At 41.0% G+C, this 23,697-nt stretch overlaps 1 protein-coding gene and 2 long non-coding RNA genes across 3 annotated transcripts; 2 read left to right on the top strand and 1 right to left on the bottom strand.

Annotated features, from left to right (window-relative positions):
* Window positions 1–3,086: 3,086 nt before the first annotated feature.
* Window positions 3,087–4,480, top strand: LOC144529062 (uncharacterized). Its single transcript, XR_013502952.1, has 3 exons — window positions 3,087–3,248; window positions 4,038–4,099; window positions 4,182–4,480. It is a non-coding gene; the product is annotated as an uncharacterized LOC144529062 (long non-coding RNA).
* Window positions 4,481–4,551: 71 nt separating this feature from the next.
* LOC144529063 (uncharacterized) lies at window positions 4,552–5,917 on the bottom strand. Its single transcript, XR_013502953.1, has 2 exons — window positions 5,755–5,917; window positions 4,552–5,258 (listed from the first exon to the last, which is right to left on the bottom strand). It is a non-coding gene; the product is annotated as an uncharacterized LOC144529063 (long non-coding RNA).
* Window positions 5,918–11,055: 5,138 nt separating this feature from the next.
* Window positions 11,056–22,909, top strand: arpp21 (cAMP-regulated phosphoprotein, 21). The gene is given in 21 exon segments (XM_078267904.1): window positions 11,056–11,189; window positions 15,471–15,632; window positions 15,771–15,933; window positions 16,042–16,080; window positions 16,185–16,250; window positions 16,349–16,457; window positions 16,651–16,789; window positions 17,216–17,353; window positions 17,443–17,542; window positions 17,650–17,745; window positions 17,842–17,879; window positions 17,975–18,031; window positions 18,383–18,573; window positions 19,061–19,195; window positions 19,295–19,413; window positions 19,616–19,690; window positions 19,799–19,905; window positions 19,907–19,949; window positions 21,175–21,277; window positions 22,157–22,263; window positions 22,400–22,909. Coding segments are annotated over 19 exon segments (1,980 nt in total). The 5' UTR covers window positions 11,056–11,189; window positions 15,471–15,632; window positions 15,771–15,774; the 3' UTR covers window positions 22,559–22,909.
* Window positions 22,910–23,697: the final 788 nt, after the last annotated feature.

Below are 23,697 nucleotides of genomic sequence, written 5' to 3' on the forward strand. Positions count from 1 at the left end.
TACATGCAGTGTGCTTTACAATGAAATAAAATCACGAGACAGGATCAGGCAACAAGCAAGATAAAGATATAATCCCAAAACATAAGTGCAAAAGAAAGCATGACTGAAATAGCATAATGACATGGTGTGGATGCCTTGTGGAAATAAAGCAGAATTCTTTTTTTTTCTTCATCTCCAAGAACTGACTTTTGCAGAACTGGCGTTTTCTTTTCTTTTCTGAGCGAGGAGGGGAGAGGAAAGGACGGCAGGCGTTGTGGGAGGAAAGATGGGAGTGGGGGCTGTGAGAGAAGCTGACAGCCAAGTGTAGAGGTGACAGATGGGAGCAAAGAGAAAACCCGAGACATCCACCACTGATTGCATCAACAGGTCTGAGCCTCTCCAGGTATGCTGCAGTGCAGTACAGTATTACTACAGTATTGACTCATCCCTGTTGTTGACAGTCCGGAGGTCCTGTATGGACTTTATCTGTCTCACTGCTTCCTGTGTTTTTACTTTCTCTTTCTCTTTCACGCACGCACACTGCCTCTCTTCAGTGTGCGTGCGTGTGTGCGTGTGCGTGTGTGTGTGTGCGCTGAAAGTCTGGTTAGTGACATAAGACCAAAGAGGCTGTGTGTACTCCTGGTTCCTTTTGAAACGTGCAATGTTATTATTCCTCACATCCGGAATCTCTTCATTTTTATTTAGTAGGTGCAATTATTGCACGACACATAGAACATAACAGCAATTTCCTCATCTCCCCTTTTACTCGTTAATTGCATTTAAACTGCTGAAATTTAGCTCCCAGATTATATTAAATGTTATAACACAATCAGTCAGAGATCCATTTGCAGTTTGAATGCCCTCATAGCGGTGGACGCTGTGTAGCCTTTGCAAATTTTCAGGCAAACTGGTCAATTAAGGCAGAAAAAGCATTGAGACTCCGTCCTCTCGATGCAAATAAACCTTAAAAGCTTGTCGGGGCTTTCTGTTCTTCAAAGCTAAATGGTTTTCTCTGCCTTTGTTGTGAACAGTGTGTTTTCAACTTGGGAACAAAGGTGTCTGCGACTGAAAGATGAAAACTGCGACAACTGATGAAGATGGTATAGAGTTCAGACGTGCGTTTTTGTAGGCTGTCTAATTGAGGAGATTGTTTGATTCCTCTTCCTCTGCATTTCTCTCTCTGAAGACCTGTCAAACTCACAATCGGCGAAAACAACATGCATAGAAGGATTCGAGGAGCGGGAGGGAAAAAGAGTGGCGAAGGAAAGACAGTGTTTAGGAAGAAAAGGAGGGAGTTTACGCCCACCGCCTAAAGAGATGAGAAACCAGGCAGAGGATGGGGAGAATATGTGGAGGAAGCAGTGTTTGAATGCCAGAGCTCATCAGCCTGTCAAACATCCGTTATAGACCACAAACCCACACAGCCATTGCACTGGTGAGGTCTATCACTTAACAGGTGCACTTCTTTCACCTTCACACACACATTTTCTCATAAACTCTGATACTGTGTGTGTGCGTGTGTGCGTGTGTGTGTGTGTGTGTGTGTGTGTGTGTGTGTGTGTGTGTGTGCGCATGTGCCACATTTACGCACATTGAGCCTGTCCACATAGCATAAACCCGTCTTGGATGATTTACATACAGCGGAAGGTGATCCACAGTAAGTCACTTTCATTGATCAGAAAATAAAACCAGGAAGGAGGATTCTTTATACTGATGCTTCCTTCACCCCACTCCTGAGCTGAACTGTTTTAACTCTGCGCTGGCACAATCTGAGTGCGCAATTTCAGGCCAACCCACGTTCGAACCCATATTATTCCTCACTGTGCTCATAGTTTTGTAATTCGCACTGCATCTAAATTCATCATCCACTTTCCCTATGGGGTTACATCAGGGCTTTTTTGTTTTTTTTACCTCATATATAAGTACAGTTAAGACCACAGGAGCCCCATCAAACAGGTATTTTTGTTTCTATTGTGGGTGGGAAATGAAGCACCAAATGATCTCTAATTAATTATCAATGAATTAATTGAAACCTTCTCAAGGGCTCTCTCCTTTATCCTGGACCCTACATTGTTAGCTGTATTCTATATTTTACTCATTTTCTAGACCCTATGTTACTTTATTAACCATTTCAACAGCTTTAGATGTATTTGGAAGCAAATTCTTCGTTTGCAAAACAGCAGTGACATCTTTCCGCATCCTACCAATGAGAACTGTGATGTCTGTGCTACTAATGTAAATGCTGTTGTGGTGCAGAATTGTGACTCTGGGTAGATCATACACTATTTTAAGATGTAACCTTTTCAGAGGATCTTTCACTTACCGTTTACCGTATAAAAAAGAGCTCCTGCAGGGATATTAAAAATGGTCATAGTATTCTGTAATCCATTATGTAAATGACCATGATTTTTGAATCTTTTGAGATTAATAGGTTTTCTGACATAAGCATTAATGACACTTTATCATAGGGATTAAACATTTTTTTCATACATAATGTATAATCAGATATTTTACATACAAGAATTATAATTGTTTTAGATTTAAAGAGGAACTTCATTATATTTCAACTTGGACCCCATTTTCCCATGTCTAAGTGACTAATGGGGACAACAATTTTTTGAAATTGGCCCAGTATTAAGCGAGAGCCCTGCAACCGCAAAATGTAATCCTATGGGGCAATGATATGGAGTTATATTCCTATCTTTATTTAAGAGCGCATTCTTTCAATCTGAGAGCATTTCTCACTGATATTACGTTCAGATTTTGGAATAATTTCCCTCAAAACCTTGCTCTCACACTCAAATAGTCACTGCTCGCGCTTGGATTTGCTCTGCTCGTGCTCAAACTTTGTGCTTGGACTCAGATATGTTGTTCTGTGGACAGATTTTCTGCTCTCAGCTTTGGCCCTTCTCCTCGCACTCAGCCTGATTCTTCGCGCTTGCAAATCTTCTCCTCTCGGATCTCTCCTGCGCGCTCGGATTTTTTTGTGTTACAACACTCAAAATTCCACAACCAATAGAATGCCAGGTGTAGTGTTGACCAATGGAATGATCCCTGCCCTGTTGAGGGTGCGTTCGTTTTACGTTAGAACGTCCGTTGCGGACGGCTCCTCTGTAACCAAGTTTATTCACCCCCGCCGTCCATCGCTTTATTATTAGTATATGTCAATAATGTGCACAGCATGGTCGACGCTCTTTCACCTGCACCCATCAAGAAACGGGAGAAAGCTTTGAAGTGGGACATATCAAGTTACGTACACAACTATGAGGGTGAGTAACATAAATGTAGCACATAGCATATGGCGCTAGCCATAGCTAGCCTAGCTTGATGTCCGTAAACAAATAGCTTTTCTTTATACCGGTAGTTTAGCTAGCTAGATTGAACGACATATGACGGACAGTATGTGTGTATTTACAACAGGTATTTAATGACCCCGCTTTGTATTTTTTTCCTCGTTTGGTTAACCATGTTCCTGGGGATTTTGCTAATATTAGACATGTTAGAGGCAATAGTAAAACCTAAACTGTAATATAACTGAAAAACAAAAGAAACTGGATTGTTTGTATCAGTTTGTACATCACTGTTGTATGTTTTTCAGATATTGTTCTAAATTCTTATAACATTTTAACAATAATAACATTCATATCTATCTGTATAGAAAGTTGTAAGTACAATTTCACTCCTATAATAAAACACTATTTAAAATAGAAGTTATTTATTTTTACCCTAATGAAATCAATACAAAGTAAACTGAACAGAAAAAAAACAAGTATTGTGTTTCAGTTTCCCTTCTTCCAGGTGGGGCTGAAGTACCCTTGTTGAACTGTATCACAGCTGCACCGTGTGCATGGACCAGTGTTGTACAACCACACTACTGTGTTGTTCCAGTCAGTACGTTGCTCCAACTCAAAATCCCATTGGTTCCCCTTGTACTCACCTGTGTGCAGAGGGCAGGCAGCAGTGGCACAAACCAAGAACATTAGCAAGTCTGATAATCATGTAATTTTAAAATCATGTTACATACACTTATCATTTCTTTATCTTGCTTAAATTCACAGAGTGCACAACCAGGCCCGGGAGAGAAAATTACTGTGGTGTCTACAAAACCAAAGCAGAGAAGGTAAGGTAAGCTAGTAATGTTAAATAAAGCTATGTACACCTAATATATTATGTGTTGATGTCTATGAATTTGTCTTAAATAGGAGCACACTATACAAAGACAACAGTGGAGAGGTGCTGGATCTGTCTGTCCTCAAAGTGCCAGAGATCTACAAGGACTTCACCCCTGTTTTTGCACCACCACCTGCATAATCTAAGTGATAAAATAGATAACAAACTATTATTTTCTCTGCTTACAGGTGCCTGTAATGTCTGCCGATATATACAATCAAATTAATAAATGTTAAGTATAACTATTTCTTAAATCATTGTAGTTTTTCAGAGCAATAAGATACAGATTATTAAAGCCATGTTCATATTTGCAACCAATTAATACCCTTATCAAGGCAAATAGGTTTTTCATGTTCTGTAAAAAAAAAAGTAAAATTAAATTTACCAGAGTGGACACTTGCAGGTTATTAAACGGCTTTAATTTACCTTGTCAAAACAATGAGTAATTCATAACAAACTGCACAATATTTGACATAAAACATACAAAGCGTATGGTTCATACTCCTGTGAAGCAGTACACATTGCCTGTAGGATTTACTGTAGCAGGAACATTGATATTGGCAAACAGATGACCCAGGTACAGGTGAGTTTGTGAGCAGGGTTATTATACTAAAATAAAGATAAGCCTAGTGTTCACAAGAGGGTTAATTCAGGTAATGCAACACAAGTTAAGAATAATTCAATTAAAGAGGAGGTATATACAACTAGTAGAAGATAAATTAACTATACAAGAGCTATTAAGGTAAAGTGAGGTAGTAGTAAGCTAAAGTGACGTATAATCAATAGCAGTGAGTCAAGTCAACAGTGTACATCAGAATAATATATACTGTGATTAAGTAATGATTCTTAGTGTTGTCTGTAGCCTACTAATATAACAAAACAGAAAACTAATATAGTGTATGATGCAGTATGGAGAACAACCGAGTCCCATATGACCCCAAGAGACTTTGCAGCTTTTGATGATGTTGCAGATGGTTGTAGTCTGTAGCCAGCCATACAGTAGGTAGATCTGCAACAGCAGGGTGACTTCTAGCTTTCATGGGTTGGTGATAAGACACTGTGCTGCTATGATGCAGCAGCTCAACAGTGGTCGAGCCCTTCAGCCCCAACTGGAAGAAAATAAAATACTTGTTTTTTCTGTTCAGTTTGCTTTGTATTCATTAAAAAAAGCATATAATTTCTAGATCTGTTTTTATTATAGTGGTAAAATTATACTTAACATTACAATGTTTTATACAGACTGATATGAATCCATCATTTTCAGACTAATGTTATATGAAGGAATGAAGACTAAATTCTGATGAACAACACATGAGGCAAAAACTGACACAAACAACCCAGTTTCTTGTGGTCTTTTAGTTATATTACAGTTTAGGTTTTACTATTGGCTCTAACATGAAATTAGCCAAATCCCCAGGAGCATGGTTAACCAAACGAGGAAAAAAACTAAGTGGGGTCATTAAATACACACATACTGTCCGTCATATGTCGTTCAATCTAGCTAGCTAAACTACCGGTATAAAGAAAAGCTATTTGTTTACGGACATCAAGCTAGGCTAGCTATGGCTAGCGCCATATGCTATGTGCTACATTTATGTTACTCACCCTCATAGTTGTGTACGTAACTTGATATGTCCCACTTCAAAGCTTTCTCCCGTTTCCTGATGGGTGCAGGTGAAAGAGCGTCGACCATGCTGTGCACATTATTGACATATACTAATAATAAAGCGATGGACGGCGGGGGTGAATAAACTTGGTTACAGAGGAGCCGTCCGCAACGGACGTTCTAACGTAAAACGAACGCACCCTCAACAGGGCAGGGATCATTTCATTGGTCAACACTACACCTGGCATTCTATTGGTTGTGGAATTTTGAGTGTTGTAACACAAAAAAATCCGAGCGCGCAGGAGAGATCCGAGAGGAGAAGATTTGCAAGCGCGCAGAATCAGGCTGAGTGCGAGGAGAAGGGCCAAAGCTGAGAGCAGAAAATCTGTCCACAGAACAACATATCTGAGTCCAAGCACAAAGTTTGAGCACGAGCAGAGCAAATCCAAGCGCGAGCAGTGACTATTTGAGTGTGAGAGCAAGGTTTTGAGGGAAATTATTCCAAAATCTGAACGTAATATCAGTGAGAAATGCTCTCAGATTGAAAGAATGCGCTCTTGAATAAAGATAGGAATATAACTCCATACAATGATGCACCGTTAATGTACATCCACTAAAAGGCCTGTTTTTTTGCCACAGACAGGCTCAGATTGTTATTTTAAGTGTCTGACTAAGGTATGGTATCCTTTCGCTTGGCAGCCCGTTTTGCGGCTGCCGGCTACAGTAGTACAATATGTACAGTATTATGGACATAAACCAATAAATAGCATGTACAGTAGAATGAGTCTTGTTTTGTGATAAACAGTACAAAAAGCCAGCAGGGTAACATGTACAGAGTGGGCAAAGTTAAATAAACACAGTCAGTCAAATATAGCCTAGGTAAGATTACGGGATGTGCAAATGAGCCTAAATTTAATGTACAGTATCTTTATTAGGACTACATTTTCAAACATCTATGTGTATTTATATATTATCCTTATGATTTGAACAGTGTGCAACATTTGAATTAGGAAGCCTCCACTCAGCATGTTTTACCTCATTTGAATAAAGCAGCAAGTCTGTTGCAAAACATCATGAAGACCATTATTCTTATCCTGAGCAATAGTTCACATGAAACTAAAATCATGAAAATTATGTATTCTTAATTAGAATTAATGTAGCCTAAAAGAAAGGCTGTGCTGCTGTGTCTCACTGAGGTTAAGAAGAAGCAAAGGAGGAGGTCTATTTGTCTGTTTCTTGTCTGTGGCTGTCTAGTCACCCGGCCACATGCTCCATCATAGTTTAAATATTCATAGCGCACCCTCTGAATATTCATGATGCCCCTATTAATATTCATGAGCTTCACTTGTTGAGGTGTCACTCGATCTCTTGTACACACAGGCACACAGACATTTCACACACTGATGATCAAAGGAGATAGCTATGTCTCGGGCAGATTCATAACCAGTGGTGTAAGTTACTCTAGAGCTGTGATGTAATGGTAAATAAAAACTGGCAAGTCCATTACATCCATAAAACTAGTGACTATCTCATAGTAACGGAATAGTTTGACATTGTGGGAAATATACCTGTTTGCTTTCTTGCCGAGAGTTAGATGAAAAACATGCGTACAATATTAGAAGTTAATGCCAGCAGGTGGTTAGCCTATAGACCTGAAATTGAGACAACAGCTAGCCTAGCATCTCTAAAGCTCACTAATTAACATGTTATATACTATTTGTTTAATCAGTACAAAAACCAATGTGGAAAAGTGACATTTCACCGTTTCACAAGAGGTTATGTGCCAGGCAACCAGGTAAGATTAAAGAAAGTTAACTGGGAATAAAAAAGTGCTTTTTAAGTTAATAATGAACTGAGTATTGAGTAACACAGACACACGCTAAGTCTGCACAGCAATGTAACACTGACTGTGTCGTTTTAAGGGTAATGTGCTGGTAGATATTATATGGACTTACTTTATGTGTCTATTAGAGGAGGCAGTGAGTTTACCCTTCACGGCCTGCCTGAAATGAGGGCCACTCTGATCCCAGTTCCAGTAAGGTCTTTAAACAGACATCCCTGCACCTCAGTGAGGTTCTGGAACTGATGTAACGGTAACACACACACACACACACACACACACACACACACACACACACACACACACACACACACACACACACACACACAATCAGCTGTGCGCTTTCTAATGAGGTCTGTTTATATAACAAGCCACAACAGTAGCGGTATTTCTGTGCACACGCACCACGCCACCGAGTCTGTCCTGTGTGCACACATGCCAACCATAGTGCCAGAACCAACAGACAGCAGGTGTGTGTGTGTGTGTGTGTGTGTGTGTGTGTGTGTGTGTGTGTGTGTGTGTCATAGGCAACCACTTTGTAGGACAGATTTTAGATTATATGCACACCAGTTGTCTGTGGATGACTCCAATTTCATTAAGCTGCATTAATGTTGAACACAATGTAAAAGCATTCCTTGTAAGTCAGTGAAGTGTCATTCAAACATTACGTTTACGCGTGTGTGTGTGTGTGTGTGTGTGTGTGTGGAGATGGAGAGAGAGCAGTGATGCACACACATAGCAATGTGTGTGCGTCAATTTTGGATGACGCACATCCTGAGTCCTGCGATCAGTCATCTCTGTAGTTTGTGGTTATAACTTTGAATCTGGTGCCCCTATAAGTCATATATATACAGTATGGACATGTATTGCTTATTGTTCATATGTAGCATCATCACAAGAGCAGAAAGATATTTCCGAAATACTATATTTTCTATTATGTATATAATATACAATTTGTTGTCTTCTCTTCAGTGTTGAAATCAGTTCTGAAATTCAAAACTATTAAAACAGGGTCTGGATCAATATTGATATTAACTTCTTCTTTCTTGGGACAAGGGGTGAAGCTGCGAAGTCGGTTTGCCTTCTCCAGGCTACATTTATTACTTATCGGAGAGATCTCAGGTTATATCTTGTGTAATTCTGTCCTTGAATAATGGAGTCTGTGAATGACTTTGAACTGAATGAGACGAGAATTAATAGAACAAGAATGAATCTGCTCTTGACTTGATGCCCCTATCTCCTCATAGATCTGTGTCTCTAGTTTATTCTCACATTTGGTTTTCTTTCTTAGGAATTATTAAACATCATAAGGCGCAGCCTCAACTTGACCTGTTTATAAGGGGAGACTTGTCAAAAACAGAAGCACTTTTAAAATTAGCTGTGTGGGTGTGCATGTAGTTTCTGATTTGCAGTAACCTGAGGACTTGTAGGAAGTCCACACTTCTTTTGCAACTAAGCACACATACCAATTGTGGGAAATAATTAACAAGTAAAGGTAGTATAACACCATAAAAAACTGAAATAACATTCATTGCTTATTTTTGCCCTGGGACCCTAGCAGGTTAACCTGGCCATGTACCCCAATTAATTATATTTGTTAAGAATGGGTGCAATCAGGGCTGTAGCTATCACTGGACTTGGACATATGACCTCAGTATTTTTAAAATGGACCTGGCCATGATACAGATATTTAGCTTGGTAACATTCAACAAGATGCCATCCACATAAAAAGATATCTTATTACTTGTGTCTGCTGTGGTGAAACCAAAGATAGATAAGACTTGATGATTCAGCTTCAGATGGGCTCTTTGGTAAGTGCAAACAGACGTGGGTTAAGAATACCACGTCTCCTGCCCAAGGCTGTAGCTACCACTGAGGACACTGAGGTCTCATCCTCTGTAATACGTATTACACATGTTGGGTTTTTTAAGGTGCATACTGATCAAAATACAATGTTTTATTATAAATTGAAACCACCCAACAATATATAGGCCTACAAGTACAGCTGAAATGATTTGACAATTAAACACTTTTTTGACCATTTCCAGCTTCTAAAATTTGAGGATTTTTCTGCATTGAGTACTTTTACTTTAAGTACATTTTCCTGATGATACTTACATACATTTACTTGGGTAACATTTTCAATGCAGGACTTCTACTTATAACAGAGTATTTTTACAGTGTGGTATTAGTACTTTTACTTAAGTAAAGGATCTGAATACTTCTTCCACCACAGCATTTTAGAGGGGAATATTGTACTTTTTCCACCCAAAAGTGTATGTCCAGTTATAAATATCCAGTTTGAGTGGTATAACTTCGGCCGTTTTTTTACTTAACTGCACAATCTATAGGACATATATATGTGCAGTATATAAAAATGATTGTACATATATCCTGCATCATAATAAGAGGCTGGCTAAGTAGGCCTATCTTCTTGTTATCAATGAAATGATTATATTTTTTTGACTTGGTAGTACCTGAAATAAAAGTGACATTCCCAGTATGTTGAATAAACAAATCCAAATCTAAATACAGTTCTCGATCCCAATGATTAATGTTAGATCTCTAGGCAACAGATGAGAGGCTGCCAGATCCTATCAGAATCTACAAGGCTGTCCTTTAATTAATATGCTTTCAGGGTGTACAGTGTTAATTTGACCATGTGAACTTCCTGTTTCTTCCTACATAAGAGCATTGGTAGAGGACTTATTCAGATCTTTTGAAGTAAAATTAGCAATACTACAATATGAAAATGTTACATTACAGGTAAAAGTCCTGCATTGAAAATGTTGATTAGGTAAAAGTAGGCTATATAAGTATTATTAGCATGTACTTAAAGTATCAAGCAAAGGTAAATAAATATGTAGGCAGCGTTTAACAGTTAGTTGGTCGAGGGGATGCTAATTTTAACTACCTCATATATATGTTGTATATATATATATATAATGGTGACTTATAGGTTTTGTGTCTAATATCTTAATGTGTAAAGTAACCATAAAGCTGTCAAATAAATGTAGTGGAGTAAAAAAGTAGGCTACACCATAACATAGAATGCAAATACTCAATTGAAGTACACAGAAATGTGTAGGCTACTTACTGTAGGTAGCCTTCAGAAAAATGTACAGTCCACCACTTCATAAGAGAAAAATCTTTACGTTGACAAAGCTGTAAGAGAGTATTTCGTGTTGTGTCCCCTCAAGTGTTAGTGTCAGTTATTGCAGTAGTAGTATTGCATAGCAAGGGATATTTAATTGAGTTCAAAAGGAAATGGAAGACAAAGAGAGACATACAGTATGTATGGGAGCGAGGGACAGAGATGGAGATGAGTGGGCTGGTGGAGGGCTGATTCTCGTGCATTGCTTGCGTGTGTGTGGGCGCGTGGCAGGGTTCAGAGCATAGAGCTGTCGGCCCTCCTCCTTTCCCTCCTTACTCCTCCCCCCGTTCTCCCCCCGTGCTCCCCCTGCTCCCGACAGAGACAGGCAAAAGGCGGAGGAGGAGCAACGGACCTCACAGTCAACAGACAGCAGTAACGTTAGGTCGGTCGGTAGAATACACCGGCAGAAGCCCACGGAGGGAGGAAGACATCACCTCACGGTAAGCTAACGGACATTCTCAACGCGAAGACATCTCTCCGACTAGCTTGATTAACGGTTAGCGTTAACCGTTGGTTGTACGTCGACGCTTTTTTGCTGTCTTGTGATGCTGTTTTAGTCAGCGCCGTCCCTTGTTGCTTGTACTTTTGCGATATTATTCACACCACATCATGGGCTAGGTTGATACAAAAACACACTGGGTTAAGACATATTTATAATTTAGCCGAAACTCTACTGAGTTGACGGTTAAATTAAGGGCTCCAACTAGCTATCAGTCGCATTTCCCCCCGGGTCTGTAACGTTAGCGACACCAATGAATGAATGATAACGTTAATTTAGGAGCCAGTCAATTTATTGTATTTTTTTTTAACGGATTTTAACAAGATACCTCTCTCTTTATATGCCTTGTGGCTTGTGTGTGTTTGAGTGTACAAATGTCAGTTTTAAGGCGATTTAAGTTGCCTATGTGTGTCCCTTTCTGTAATACTGAGTTCCTCCTGTGTATCCTTTGCCCACCGTCCTATCCGCTGATCCACATGCAGCTGACAGCACGGTCAAGTCGCCAGCAGGAGGTCCACTCCCTCCCGGGTGTAAAAATAGCCCGATATGGCAGCTTAGCCTGGGTCACGGTAATGCGACACACAAACAAACGCACACTCTATCAGACACGGTTCCCATCGGTTTCCTGCATTCACCCATCCAAGAGGGAGAGTCCCATCCCGAGTAGATCGCACAAACCCGATCGTGCTCCGTTATCGGTTTGTCCCGTTATGTAGGTCAACAGGATGCCACAGAAGTTGTGCATGAAGAAGATGACACCTGTTTGTTTGCCTACTTACCGCATCCTCCGTTTAAACGTGTGACACAGTGAAGATGCCATCAGTTGTAGACTGAACTATAAAGAGTTGCAATTGCGAAGCTTAATTTTGTGTGAAGTAGCCCTTTAACACCAGCACTCTTGAGGTTTGAGTTCAGCTGCAGAGCGACACAGCTGTCGCACCCACAAGTCACTTTGGTAATAAAGCTGGTGGCTGCTCAAAGGACGGTGTAACCTACATTTCTTCTCGTGTGTAGCCTACTTTCTGTTCTTCGCTTGTCTTAAAGTAGATAGTGAAATAATGGTTGCCCTGTTTTATATGACTTAAATATGCAGCAGCAAGGACATAATAAAATATGCACAGAAGGGAAAGAATTCAGCTGCAAATGTGAAAGGTGCAGGCACACAAGATGCAACAATATATAAAAAAACTAAGAAATGTGTAAGTGAAAACTCTAAATACCCTATATACTGTAAGAGGGAAAGCAGTCCAATTACAGACTCAGGGGCAAAGCCTGTACAGATTATGGATAAACAAAGCACTGAATGCTTTGCCTCAAAATTCTCAATTATTTTAAACCAGAGAGACCTGCTCTCTAGTTCTGAGTCTCTTGCTGAATCATTTCCTAATGAGCTCAGAGCTGAGGGAGAAAACATCACAAATCCCCTTTTAAATTCAGCCGCAACCTTAGAGACAAAACACAATCAGCTTCTGGGACCACAGGCACTGATGATTTCTGTTTTCTATTTCTATTCTGTTTGGTTTTCAGGAGATGGAAGGGTACAAGTAAAACAATAATCCAGACTAGCAAATCCTTAGAGATGAGAAAAATGTACAGATAAATGTCTAGAAGTACAGAGGGCAGGATAAAAAATCCAAGCATACAAGGTAAAATAGTAGACCTCAGTGTTAAACTGCCACTGATATTTATAGTCCTGGTATTTGAAGATACATTTTTCAGTGGTCTTCTTAATTACAAACAGGATTGCACTGGATTTAAGCACTTAATGCAACTTGGTAAAGCTGACAATGGCCATCTTAAGTAGCTTTTGGATATTTCCCCACTGGCCTGCCTGTGTGTCAGTGTAGATGAGCCAGGCAGCTTTTGGCTGGAGAAGAAAGGTGTCCTGGTGAGTAGGTGGTTCTGAGGCTGGAGGCTTCGGGAAGAGCAGCAGATGGATGATGATGTAGCGGGTACTTGCGCTCCCTGCCTCCTGCCGCCATCCGTCACGCGCTAATGATCGTGTCACACCTTCTCCCCAGGCGGCCGGCCGCTTCTGCAGCGCTCAGCTCAAAAACTGGTAGCTCCACTCAAATCCCCTCTCCATGGCCGTCGGCTGAAAAGCCTGGAGACAGACTGTACTGCAAGCCTCTCTATCACTAATTCTTCACTTTCCTCTTTCTCCATCGTCTTCCTTCACCCCTCTTTACCTTTAAAGCCCCTGCAGACTCTTTTCTCATCTCTCTTCATACCCTGCTTCCCCTGCCTCCCATTCATCTTGTTTTCTCTGTAGTGCATCTGCTCCACGTCGTTCTTTTCCCTCTCTTTCCCACTTATATCATGTCCCTGTTCGCTGGTATTGCTCTCAATTCACAGCTCTAATACAGTTTAAAACCAACATTCTTTCTCTTATTTTATAAACAAAATGTCTTTGATTGCATTAATTAAAGGAGATGTGTTGTTTTTCCCTTGCCCCTCCCCCCTGTGAGGTCTAATGTCAGGGTCAGTTACAGTGCAGCACACATGGAGTTGGTCTGTTTGGCACATTAGGGAGTCTCCCAAATTATTATGTCCTAAAGATTGTTTAGGTGTCTTCCCTAGGTAGGATGCAGAACAAAGCTAAGACAGTGATACAGAGCTGCAGCATCTGTCAAACAGTTCTGCTCTAATACTTTGCAATTATTTTCTTGATTGATCAATTATTCATCTTATCTGTATGTGATAAATGTGAGAAAATATTGAAATATGCTTTTCACGATTTCCTAGCTCCCAAGGTGACATCTTTATGTTGGTTATTTTGTCCGACCAACAATCAAAAATGCTAACATATTCTATTTTATTAGTTTTATTAGTATAGGAAGAGCAGCAACTCTTTACACATGACAAGCTGGAAATAGGAAATTGTCTAGCATTTTTGCTTTAATTGTGACTGAAATGGAGTTAGTTTTTAATTAACATTAATTTCCTGTTGATCGATTAATTGACTAGTTGTTACACGTCTAAATAAAACAGAATCACATCTTTTCAATTCACAGAGAGCAGAGCCCCGTTCTATAATCCCTCAACTCAGGGTGGTTTCATATCACTTGACTATTTTTTCTGGAAAACCTCCATCAATGCGCTATATCAACACAAACATGCTAACTATAGGGTTATGTTATCACACAGTAATATATAAAGTACAGTATGTTTTAAACCAATTCTAATTGTAAAGTACCACATTGAATTTGATGATGTTCCCATTATAAAATGACCTTATAAAAACATGCAGAGATTTCAGGCGCCTCTCTACCATACTAAGAATATTTTTGCTGGGTGGAATCACTGCTGTCATGTATAGTGTTTCATTGAGGCGGCATTGGGAAGTAAACACCTTTGGTTGCACATAGACTGACAGAGGTCTTTTTTTAAAAAGTGCTATAATCTCCAGTCGGGTGTTAAATAACCATGTTATGGGACTCTGCATCCTCTGAGCTCGTTATTCTGTCCCAGGTGTTACATGAATAAGTGTCCCCTTGAGGTCTGTGTTACAGCAGAATGTGTCCCCATTGAATGCAGTTGGCCCTTCAGGAAAAGATTGTGGAATTCCACTTCCTCTTGTGTGTGTCTTTCTCTTTGGTCTCTGCAATATTCTCACCACTGGGATCAGAGACTCAGCTTGGCATTCTGGGAATATCAGTGCTGGCGGATCGGATGATACTCTCCACAGCTGCTGTTTCTAAGAAAAGCTTAAGGACACACTCATGCAAACACACCAGAAATGTGTTCAGCTACACACATGTAAATACACATTTAAATACCACATACAACCACATGACTTTATGCTACCTTCACACACATGCACAGGAACACTTACAGTAATACACTTTAAGCAGCAATTAACTGTCAGCCAGGAGAGCATTTGGGAAGCCGAGAGAGGTTAACACACACACACAGAGGTTAAACAGACATCCCTGCACTTCAGTGAGGCTCTGGAATTGATGTAACGGTATCACAAAAACACACACACACACACACACACACACACACACACACACACACACACACGCACGTGCGAAGCTTAGCTACTTGATGTCATTTCCAGCAGATATGCTTTTATGCTCTGGCAATTGTGTGTGTGTGTGTGTGTGTGTGTGTGTGTGTGTGTGTGTGTGTGTGTGTGTGTGTGTGTGTGAGACAGTGTTTCTGTTGTACAATAACCGCTAACACTGTTTTTTTCTCCTGTGTTTTTCGATCTTTTCAGGCCATTTTCCATTGACCAGTAAAGAGCCGGCAGAGAGAAGAAGAGTAGAGAAGTTGGGCACAGGCGGAGAGGATAATTGCATTTCTGGCTGCCCTGTGGGAACATGGGATATATGACCTCATCATTCACCTGTGAGGCTCTCCAGTAAACAACGCCAGATAGGTAGATACAGTGTACACACACAGACTCATGCAAATGGAGGCAAAGATATCTTTAAACAGCAGAAACATACTGTATTCAAATGTAGACGTTATGTGGGTAAATACACAGCGTCATGAGTCCATGTTTTGTATTGTTTAGAAGGATGACTGAAGCAGCTATAGAAAGTACAGATGTCCTCCTAAAATCCTGTGATGTGACGTCATGTGAAGTCATCAGCTGCCCCTCCCCTCCGCCATGTCTGTCCTCCTGCTATCAGGAGGACGAGGAGTGTCACCATGACAGTAAGAAGCTGGTGCAGCAGGTGAGCTACACAAAATGTAGTGTGCCACACTAATAATATACCACATTAAAATTATGCAACCCCCCCCCCCACTTCTCACTTTATAACAAATTGTGTCCTCACTCGCAGAAAAACGGCAACCAGGTGCAACCAAAGAAAAAAGTTAAGGTAAGCTAAAATAATTCTGCTGCTCATTATTCTTTTTTACTTACTTATCTATTGTATTATACTCTATGAATTTGTTATATTACTTGCTTGTGTGTGTATTTCAGGCCAGAGGAAAGTTAGTGCGGAGTATGGCTGTCTGTGAGGAGTCCTCACCATTTGAAGAAACCCAGGTAACACACACACACACAAACACACGCACACACCCAGATCATCATCCACCTTCTCATCATTACCATCATCACTCTTTTTTTATTTTCTTCTCTCTCAGGTATCTCCAGATGCAAACATCTCATCTAGCTGCCATGACGAGAGAACGTCCTATAAGGAGGATGAACAGGAGAACAGCACAGATCCAAAGAAACATTCACTGTCCAAAGGTGTGTGTGTGTGTGTGTGTGTGTGTGTGTGTGAGATATCTCATAAAAGAGAGACAAGAGAAAGCAAATAAAACGGGATTCAGTGCTGCTATTTAGATGTAGTTCTCCCGGGGTGTTTAATATTGCGGTGTAGTTTCTGTATTTTTCATTTTATTGTCTCGTAATACATCCTGCCTGCTTGTGACACTCTCAGAGTCCAGCATGGAGTACACCGACTCCACCGGCATAGACCTGCACCAGTTTATCATCGACACCCTCAACAGCAACCCCAGAGACCGCATGATGCTGCTTAAACTGGAGCAGGACATGATCGAATTCATCACCAGCAATAGGTGTGTGTGTGTGTGTGTGTGTGTGTGTGTGTGTGTGTGTGTGTGTGTGTACATAAAACTTGTATGCATGCTTAATCCTATTAAAGACTGAATACGGTTTATGCTAATTTAAGATATGTTTCCAGCTCATATATTATAATTCTGTCCATACAGCTTATTTAGTGTACTGATCAATATATTGAGCCAGTTATGTTAGTGTGGGTGTGTTTGAGCCACCGGGATAAAATTGGTCTACAACCAGTCTCAATCTACCTACCTTCTACAATCTACCTAGCTTCTGTCCTATCTCTTTCACCTTGCTTCCTCCCTCCCACTTTCTTTTGTCTCTCCCTCGTTATATACTTGTTTTCCTTTCTGCCTCTATCCTTCCTTTTCCCTTTCACTGTTTTTTTTTTTACCCTGCCTCTTTCTCTTCTCACATCTCAGCCCCTACAAAAAGTTCCCTCACATGTCGTCCTACCACCGAATGCTGGTCCATCGGGTGGCGGCCTACTTTGGCATGGAGCATAATGTAGACCAGACAGGCAAGTCTGTCATCATCAACAGGACGAGCAGCACACGCATGTAAGCATGCATAATGTCTCTGCATGTAAATCCTTGCCTTTTAGCGTTTGTTGTGAAGTAACAGCGGTTGTTACTTGTTTGTCTTCAAGACCGGAGCAGCGTTTTCTAGACGAGGTGCATAAGGACAAGACAGAAGAGATCCACCAGTGGAAAATTATTTTGAAGAGAGACAACAGCTCAGATGACCAGGTCTGTCTGTCCTCCTATCTCTATAGTTGCCTGTCTCCGTGGAATTTCCTCTATAATTGACATTGATCGTATCCTATTTTGACCTGTTCTCGTTTCTCTCTCTACAGACCCGATTTCACCCTTTACGGGAGAAGCAAAGTAAGTCAATGGAGGAGAGAGAGGAGGAATACCAACGAGCACGAGACCGAATCTTTAACCAAGAGGTGAGAGAGAGAGAGAGAGAGAGAGAGAGAGAGAGAGAGAGAGAGAGAGATTTGACATATAAGAGACTCACTAATTTCTCCACTGTACTTTTACAGACACTCTGCACCCAGGAGCGCACCCATGCAGAAACCAGGTAACCTTGCCTGCAGTGTATTCTCTCCATGTGCCTTTTCAGCTTTTTATATTCAGATAAGGACATTAATATACTGTGTCTGTGTGTGTGTGCAGGGCTGTGGAGGAGTACAATCCATATGCTGAGACCCAGAGGAGAAGGCAGCTCTTCAGGTAGAACTCTGTCTGCCCAGATGCGTAGTCATTTATCATCTTAATCTGGTCAGCCTGGCTGCAACAGAACTGTTCAGAATCTGCAGTGGAAACAAAATAAAGACCTACATTTGGGGGTGGGGGGAGGGGTCTGTATCAGGGTTAAGGATTCTTGGAAATCTTCTACATTGTGAATGAAAATAACTGAAGAAAAGTATTTATAGATAATTTATCTCAGTGAATGTATTCATGGCCTTCATCATGTGTGGTATCTGAGCAAGTGTGGAAGTTGTTTTTGTCCCCCATTCACATAAATGGCATGCCCCTCATGCAGTAATAAGGTTGTAGGATAATTCTGGATGTGCCTCACAGGGGGAGCCGTGACAGCTCAGGCTCCAGCTGGACAGGCAGCAGCAGGCAGAGTAGCACTGAGACTGACTGTCGCTATAGCAACGACCCCCGACCTTGGAGCAGCACAGACTCTGATTCCTCCTACCAATGGACGGGTCCCGCCCAGAAACCAGGCCAAGCTGCTAACCACAGCTGGGACGCACGTGGTTCAGGTGCGTTTTTTGAACCTTGCATCAAGAATAACACTGAGAGAAGTTTTATCACTTCTTTGTCACACCTAAAGGTGTAAATTAAGTCATCGTGGGTGAGGCACTTCACTCCTCTCTATCTGTGTGTGCAAGCTAACTTATTAGCAGATATTATCACTGCACCTCACTTGGGAAAATCACTGTTCATAAATTATTTCGGTTCTTTATTCAGCAGCATCTAATTAACAAAAAGCGGTGGAAGTTCTGTGTATCTCAATCCACGAAGCCTTCACACCATAGCTGTAAATTTTCACACAACACCTTCAGTCTTCTTTGCATATTCAAGAAAAATACGTCATTGCTAAGGGCTGCACCCAGTATATTTGTAGCACAGGCAGGGCTTGAGTGTTAAGTTTCTTATCAAATTAAGATGTTTAAACGTGAATTTGTTACGTGCCGTTTATTTTATCATGTCTACTTTCTCTTCCACTTTTCACTTTCTCTGTCTCAGGCTCGATCGCTCTTTTCCGACTGCAAACCACTTGCCCCTCCTCTCCTCCCATCATAGATGAGCAGCCTTCTAACTGTGCCTACATCATGGAGAACGGGATTCCGCCGGGAAGCATATTAGTGAACCCACATACTGGTAAATAACACTCCAGTAACACCAGTAACACCAGTAGCCAGTAGGATCACATACACGACACATACACATTTATCATACTCAACTCGTTGACCTCTTTAGGGCAGCCTTTCCTGAACCCCGATGGAACCCCTGCTGTGTACAACCCTCCGGAGAGTCTGCAGCCAATAAGGAGCCAGACTCAGCTGCAAAGCCCTCCCTCTCAGCACCAACAGCAGCAGGTAGCACACACACACACACACACACACACACACACACACACACACACACACACACACACACACACACACACACACACACACACACACACACACACACACACACATACATACACAGCAGGAAGTGTTTGACATGTTCAGACTGACATGCATACATGTTGCTTCTTATGTCTTTATCTCTATCCCATATGTGTGTCTCTCTCAGGTGGTTCAGTACTCATCTGTCTCTTACACAGCTCCACAGATGTTGCCTGTCACTCCCTCACAGCCATACACCACAGTATGTATCGTTGTACAGTCTGACAACTGCTGCTGTGTGTTTACAGTATGCCTGTATGTTTATGGGCGTCCATGTGCGTGTGTTGACCTCCTTTCTCCTAACCAACAGATTGAAGATCTTTCCTCGCAGTTCGCTCATGTGAGCTGTCAGTCGGCGGGTGAAGCCCCGCCCCTCTACCCTCCCAGTCAGGGTTACATCTATGCAGCTCCTCCTCCTCCCCCCTCCCAACCCCCCCAGCTACTGCCAGCCTTCACCTCAGGTACGGATACACATGCACTTTGTATTTTTCCCTCTTTTTTTTGTGATTAACTACTTTTTTTATTTTTCATTTTTTAACAAAATACAAAACATACAACTAACAACATGAATACCCAAATAATAATCAAGAAAAATGACACGGTAACTACAATATTCAAAACCATTCAACAGAATAGTAACAAAAAGACAATAAGCCATAAACCAAATAAACATATGTATGAATGACAACACCATAAGCCCATCATACACGTCTCTCCCCAGCACAAAGCTTCTTAGGAGCCCTCCAGAAAGCTCAGTTTATATGACATTTCTTTAAACGCCGCCACCCTAGCCATCTCACAAGCCTAGTGCTGGATTGAAGGCACCCCTTCATTCCTCCATCCCCTTAAAATAATCTGTCTGGCTATCATTAAACTAGTCTGGACCCAGCTTCTTATGTGCTTATCCATCCCTCTTAGGATTGACCCATCTCCCAGAACAAATAATCTTGGGCTGAATGAAACCTGGGTCCCTGCAATCCGACATAGGTTATCCTGTATCCTGGTCCAAAATTCCTGGACGTTATCACAAGACCATAGGACATGAAGTAATTGGCCGTCCTCTGTCTTACATTTCCAACAATTTGGACCAATTCTAAACAATCTGGAGGAAGTCCAATAGAAGCGACGCATAATCTTGAACTGAATAAGGCGCACCCTGACATCGCGTGACATAGTTTTAATATTCCTACAGATTCTGTCCCATTCCTCATCATCAAGTGTAATACTCAGATCCCTTTCCCATTTCTTTTTGAGGGCTGTCCAAGCTCCATCCCCCAAGTTCTGCATAAGCATAGAATAATATCTGGAAGCCTCATGACCTTTTCCATATTTCAACAACACTTTATCTAAACATTCTGGTGTCTTTGGGGCTGAAGAACTGGATCCAAAAATCCCCACTAACAGATGGCGAAGTTGCAAACATCTGAAAGATTGAGACCTGGGGATTCCAAATTGCATACATTTTGCATACAATTGTACATGAAAAAATCATTTTATTTTTATTTAAGATGTATTAAATATTGCTGTTTTAAGAAAACAATATGTATTAATTCTGCATTGATAAGCTTAAATTCTGGTTATACCGTCATTTAGTGACTTTCAAATTGATTTTGCCATTTCAAAGAAGAGTTTAAGGTCAATAATAGTAAGTATAAAGCTAGTATTTTTCATATTATTTTCCAATAGCTGCCTGTGTATTACTACAACCAGTACCCTACCTCAGCTCAGCACCCATGCAGGCCTCTCTCACCTAGCCAGCACATCCACAGCCAAGCAGCGCAACCAACAGGTATGTGTGTGTGTGTGTATGTGTGTGTGTGTGTGTGTGTGTGTGTGTGTGTGTGTGTGTGTGTGTGTGTGTGTGTGTGTGTGTGTGTGTGTGTGTGTGTGTGTGTGTGTGTGTAATGCAGGCCGTGGCAGTAGAGGAGGGGGCCGTTACACTGTCAGAGATGTAGTCTGAGGGTCTCACAGTGAACCGGTCTCTTTTCCTGCTGCTTCTATTCAACGCAACGACAAAGGCCGATGAGACACACATTTCAACACTGTCATGTATTAGAATTTAAAGCATCTTGTTGAGCAAATGTATTAAAAAAAGCTGCAAACTGTCCGTAAACACCTTTTAGGCATCAGTGGCCGTTAACAAAATAAACTGAAATTAATTCTATAAGATTTATTGTAGAAGACTCTAGAAAGCGGCAACATCAGAACAGAAATGACTCCATCAGCAGGACTGCATGAATGATGGAAAAGAAATCTGTATTTCCCATGCAGTGGTTTTTGTTGCTGTTATTATTTAATATTGCCAAGAAAGATTCAAATGTAAATACTGAATTAATAAATTAAAAAGGAACCAAATCCACCACTAACACTATAAAGTATACATGATTTTTGTCAGTCTAAATAATAATAAAAAATAGAGAAGTACTTACACAGCCAGAAAATAATGAATTAATTTGGAAGACACGTTTTTGTCGTAATCTATTAACTAATAAACAATTTCTGGAATATTTGCCATCTCTTTGTTTTTTAATGGTTTGTTAATTATCTTGTCTTTTTTTTCTTATTTGTTCTTAAATAACTGCAAAACTCACTTCTAAATTAACCTTTTGCTAAACAAGTTGCATTGATGAAATATGTTGAAAATAATCTCTTGTATGTGTGTTTGCAGCAGGTTACGCTCCTGCTGTGGGTGTGCAGCAGTCTTCCCACACCCAGGGCCAGGCTGTGCTGGGGACTTACTCACCAATGGCCCCTCATCAGCGTAGCATAGTTCAGGTAAACACAGAGCACCCGAAGGTCTTGTTCTGCGACAGCCTCCAACAACTCAGCCCCCAGAAGAGGCGTTTAGCATTTCAGAAAGTGCTTGTGTTTGCAAGTTCTTCACTCCAACTTTACTTTCTTTTTTCTGCAGGGAGGTGTTTCAGTCTCCTATCCCCAAAGTAAAGTTGTGACAGGAGTTGGTGGGGAGGCGGGTTACTGCTGTGTGGTGCCCCCACCCTCCCACCACGGCAGCTGCCATCCTCCCAGCTGCACCAACCTCAGTGCCCCGGCCTGGAGCGCACAGTACTGATGATGTCTCTGATGGCGCGCTGATACTTGAGTTCTTGAGTGAACCTACATGCGTACACACATATTCTTAACACACACTCCCTCACCTACACCTACCTTCCTCCTGACAATGCCCACAGGGTACTCCGTTCACACTCATAACAAGCATGTGCACACTCACACACACACAAACACCATACACCCACTCACATACAGAAATGTACCACTGTACCAAAGCTTAATAGTATATATCAGAGCTGCTGTATTGAATGCATAATTTATATACACAAATGGAGTTTTATATTGATATTAAATTATATATTGTGTTCCAAGGAAATGCACTGTGTGAATAGAATAAAGTGCTGTGGCTGGATTGATGATGTCACATTTCTATATCATCCTGGCTCTTTGTTTCTGCAACGTTAACGGTGATGATGCTAATGCAAGTGGATGCAGGCGTGGCGAGATACATACGCCAGGAAATAAAGTACATTATATGAGGATATACAGTACTTTCTGTTCACAACAGTATCACATGATAATCAAAGTGATCTGTGCGCTGTAGGTGCGGAGATATGTGTTGTTAACCTACCACTGAGTTCATAAAACGGAGATGAATGTCATTGCCTTAGCAAGTGAAAGATTTTGCATTAACATGGTTGATCATTAAGGGCATTTAGTTTTAGGGGATCCTATTGGGAGACCAAGATGCTCACACAGTAAGAGTTTTCATACAGTTGAGCAATAATGTTAAGGTTCTCACACTTGAAAACAAGTAAATCTGGAAAATGGTTGCAAATTATACAAAAAGAGACCATTGTCAGTTACCATAGTCCATCAAACCACTGAAAGATTCTCACTGAGACTTTAGCGCCCCCTCCTGCTCAAAGACGACACACTGTTCTCACATGTAAAACCGTACAGGTCTCTTTTCTTTTTACCACTTGTTTTTCTTTCTCTTCAGACTGTACAGCTCAAAGAGAGGCAACTAACAATCATTTCCATTACTGATGAATCTGCAGTATTTTTCATAATGAACTGATTAATCATCCAGCAAATTTTAACATTTGAGAAGCTGGAATCAAATTTGGGGATTTTTACAAAATTGTGAGACAGTGAGGCACATTACCAACACCCTGAACATGAAGCAGCTAAATGGAA

Source organism: Sander vitreus, chromosome 14 (assembly GCF_031162955.1).
Source record: "Sander vitreus isolate 19-12246 chromosome 14, sanVit1, whole genome shotgun sequence".
Lineage (NCBI taxonomy): Eukaryota > Metazoa > Chordata > Actinopteri > Perciformes > Percidae > Sander > Sander vitreus.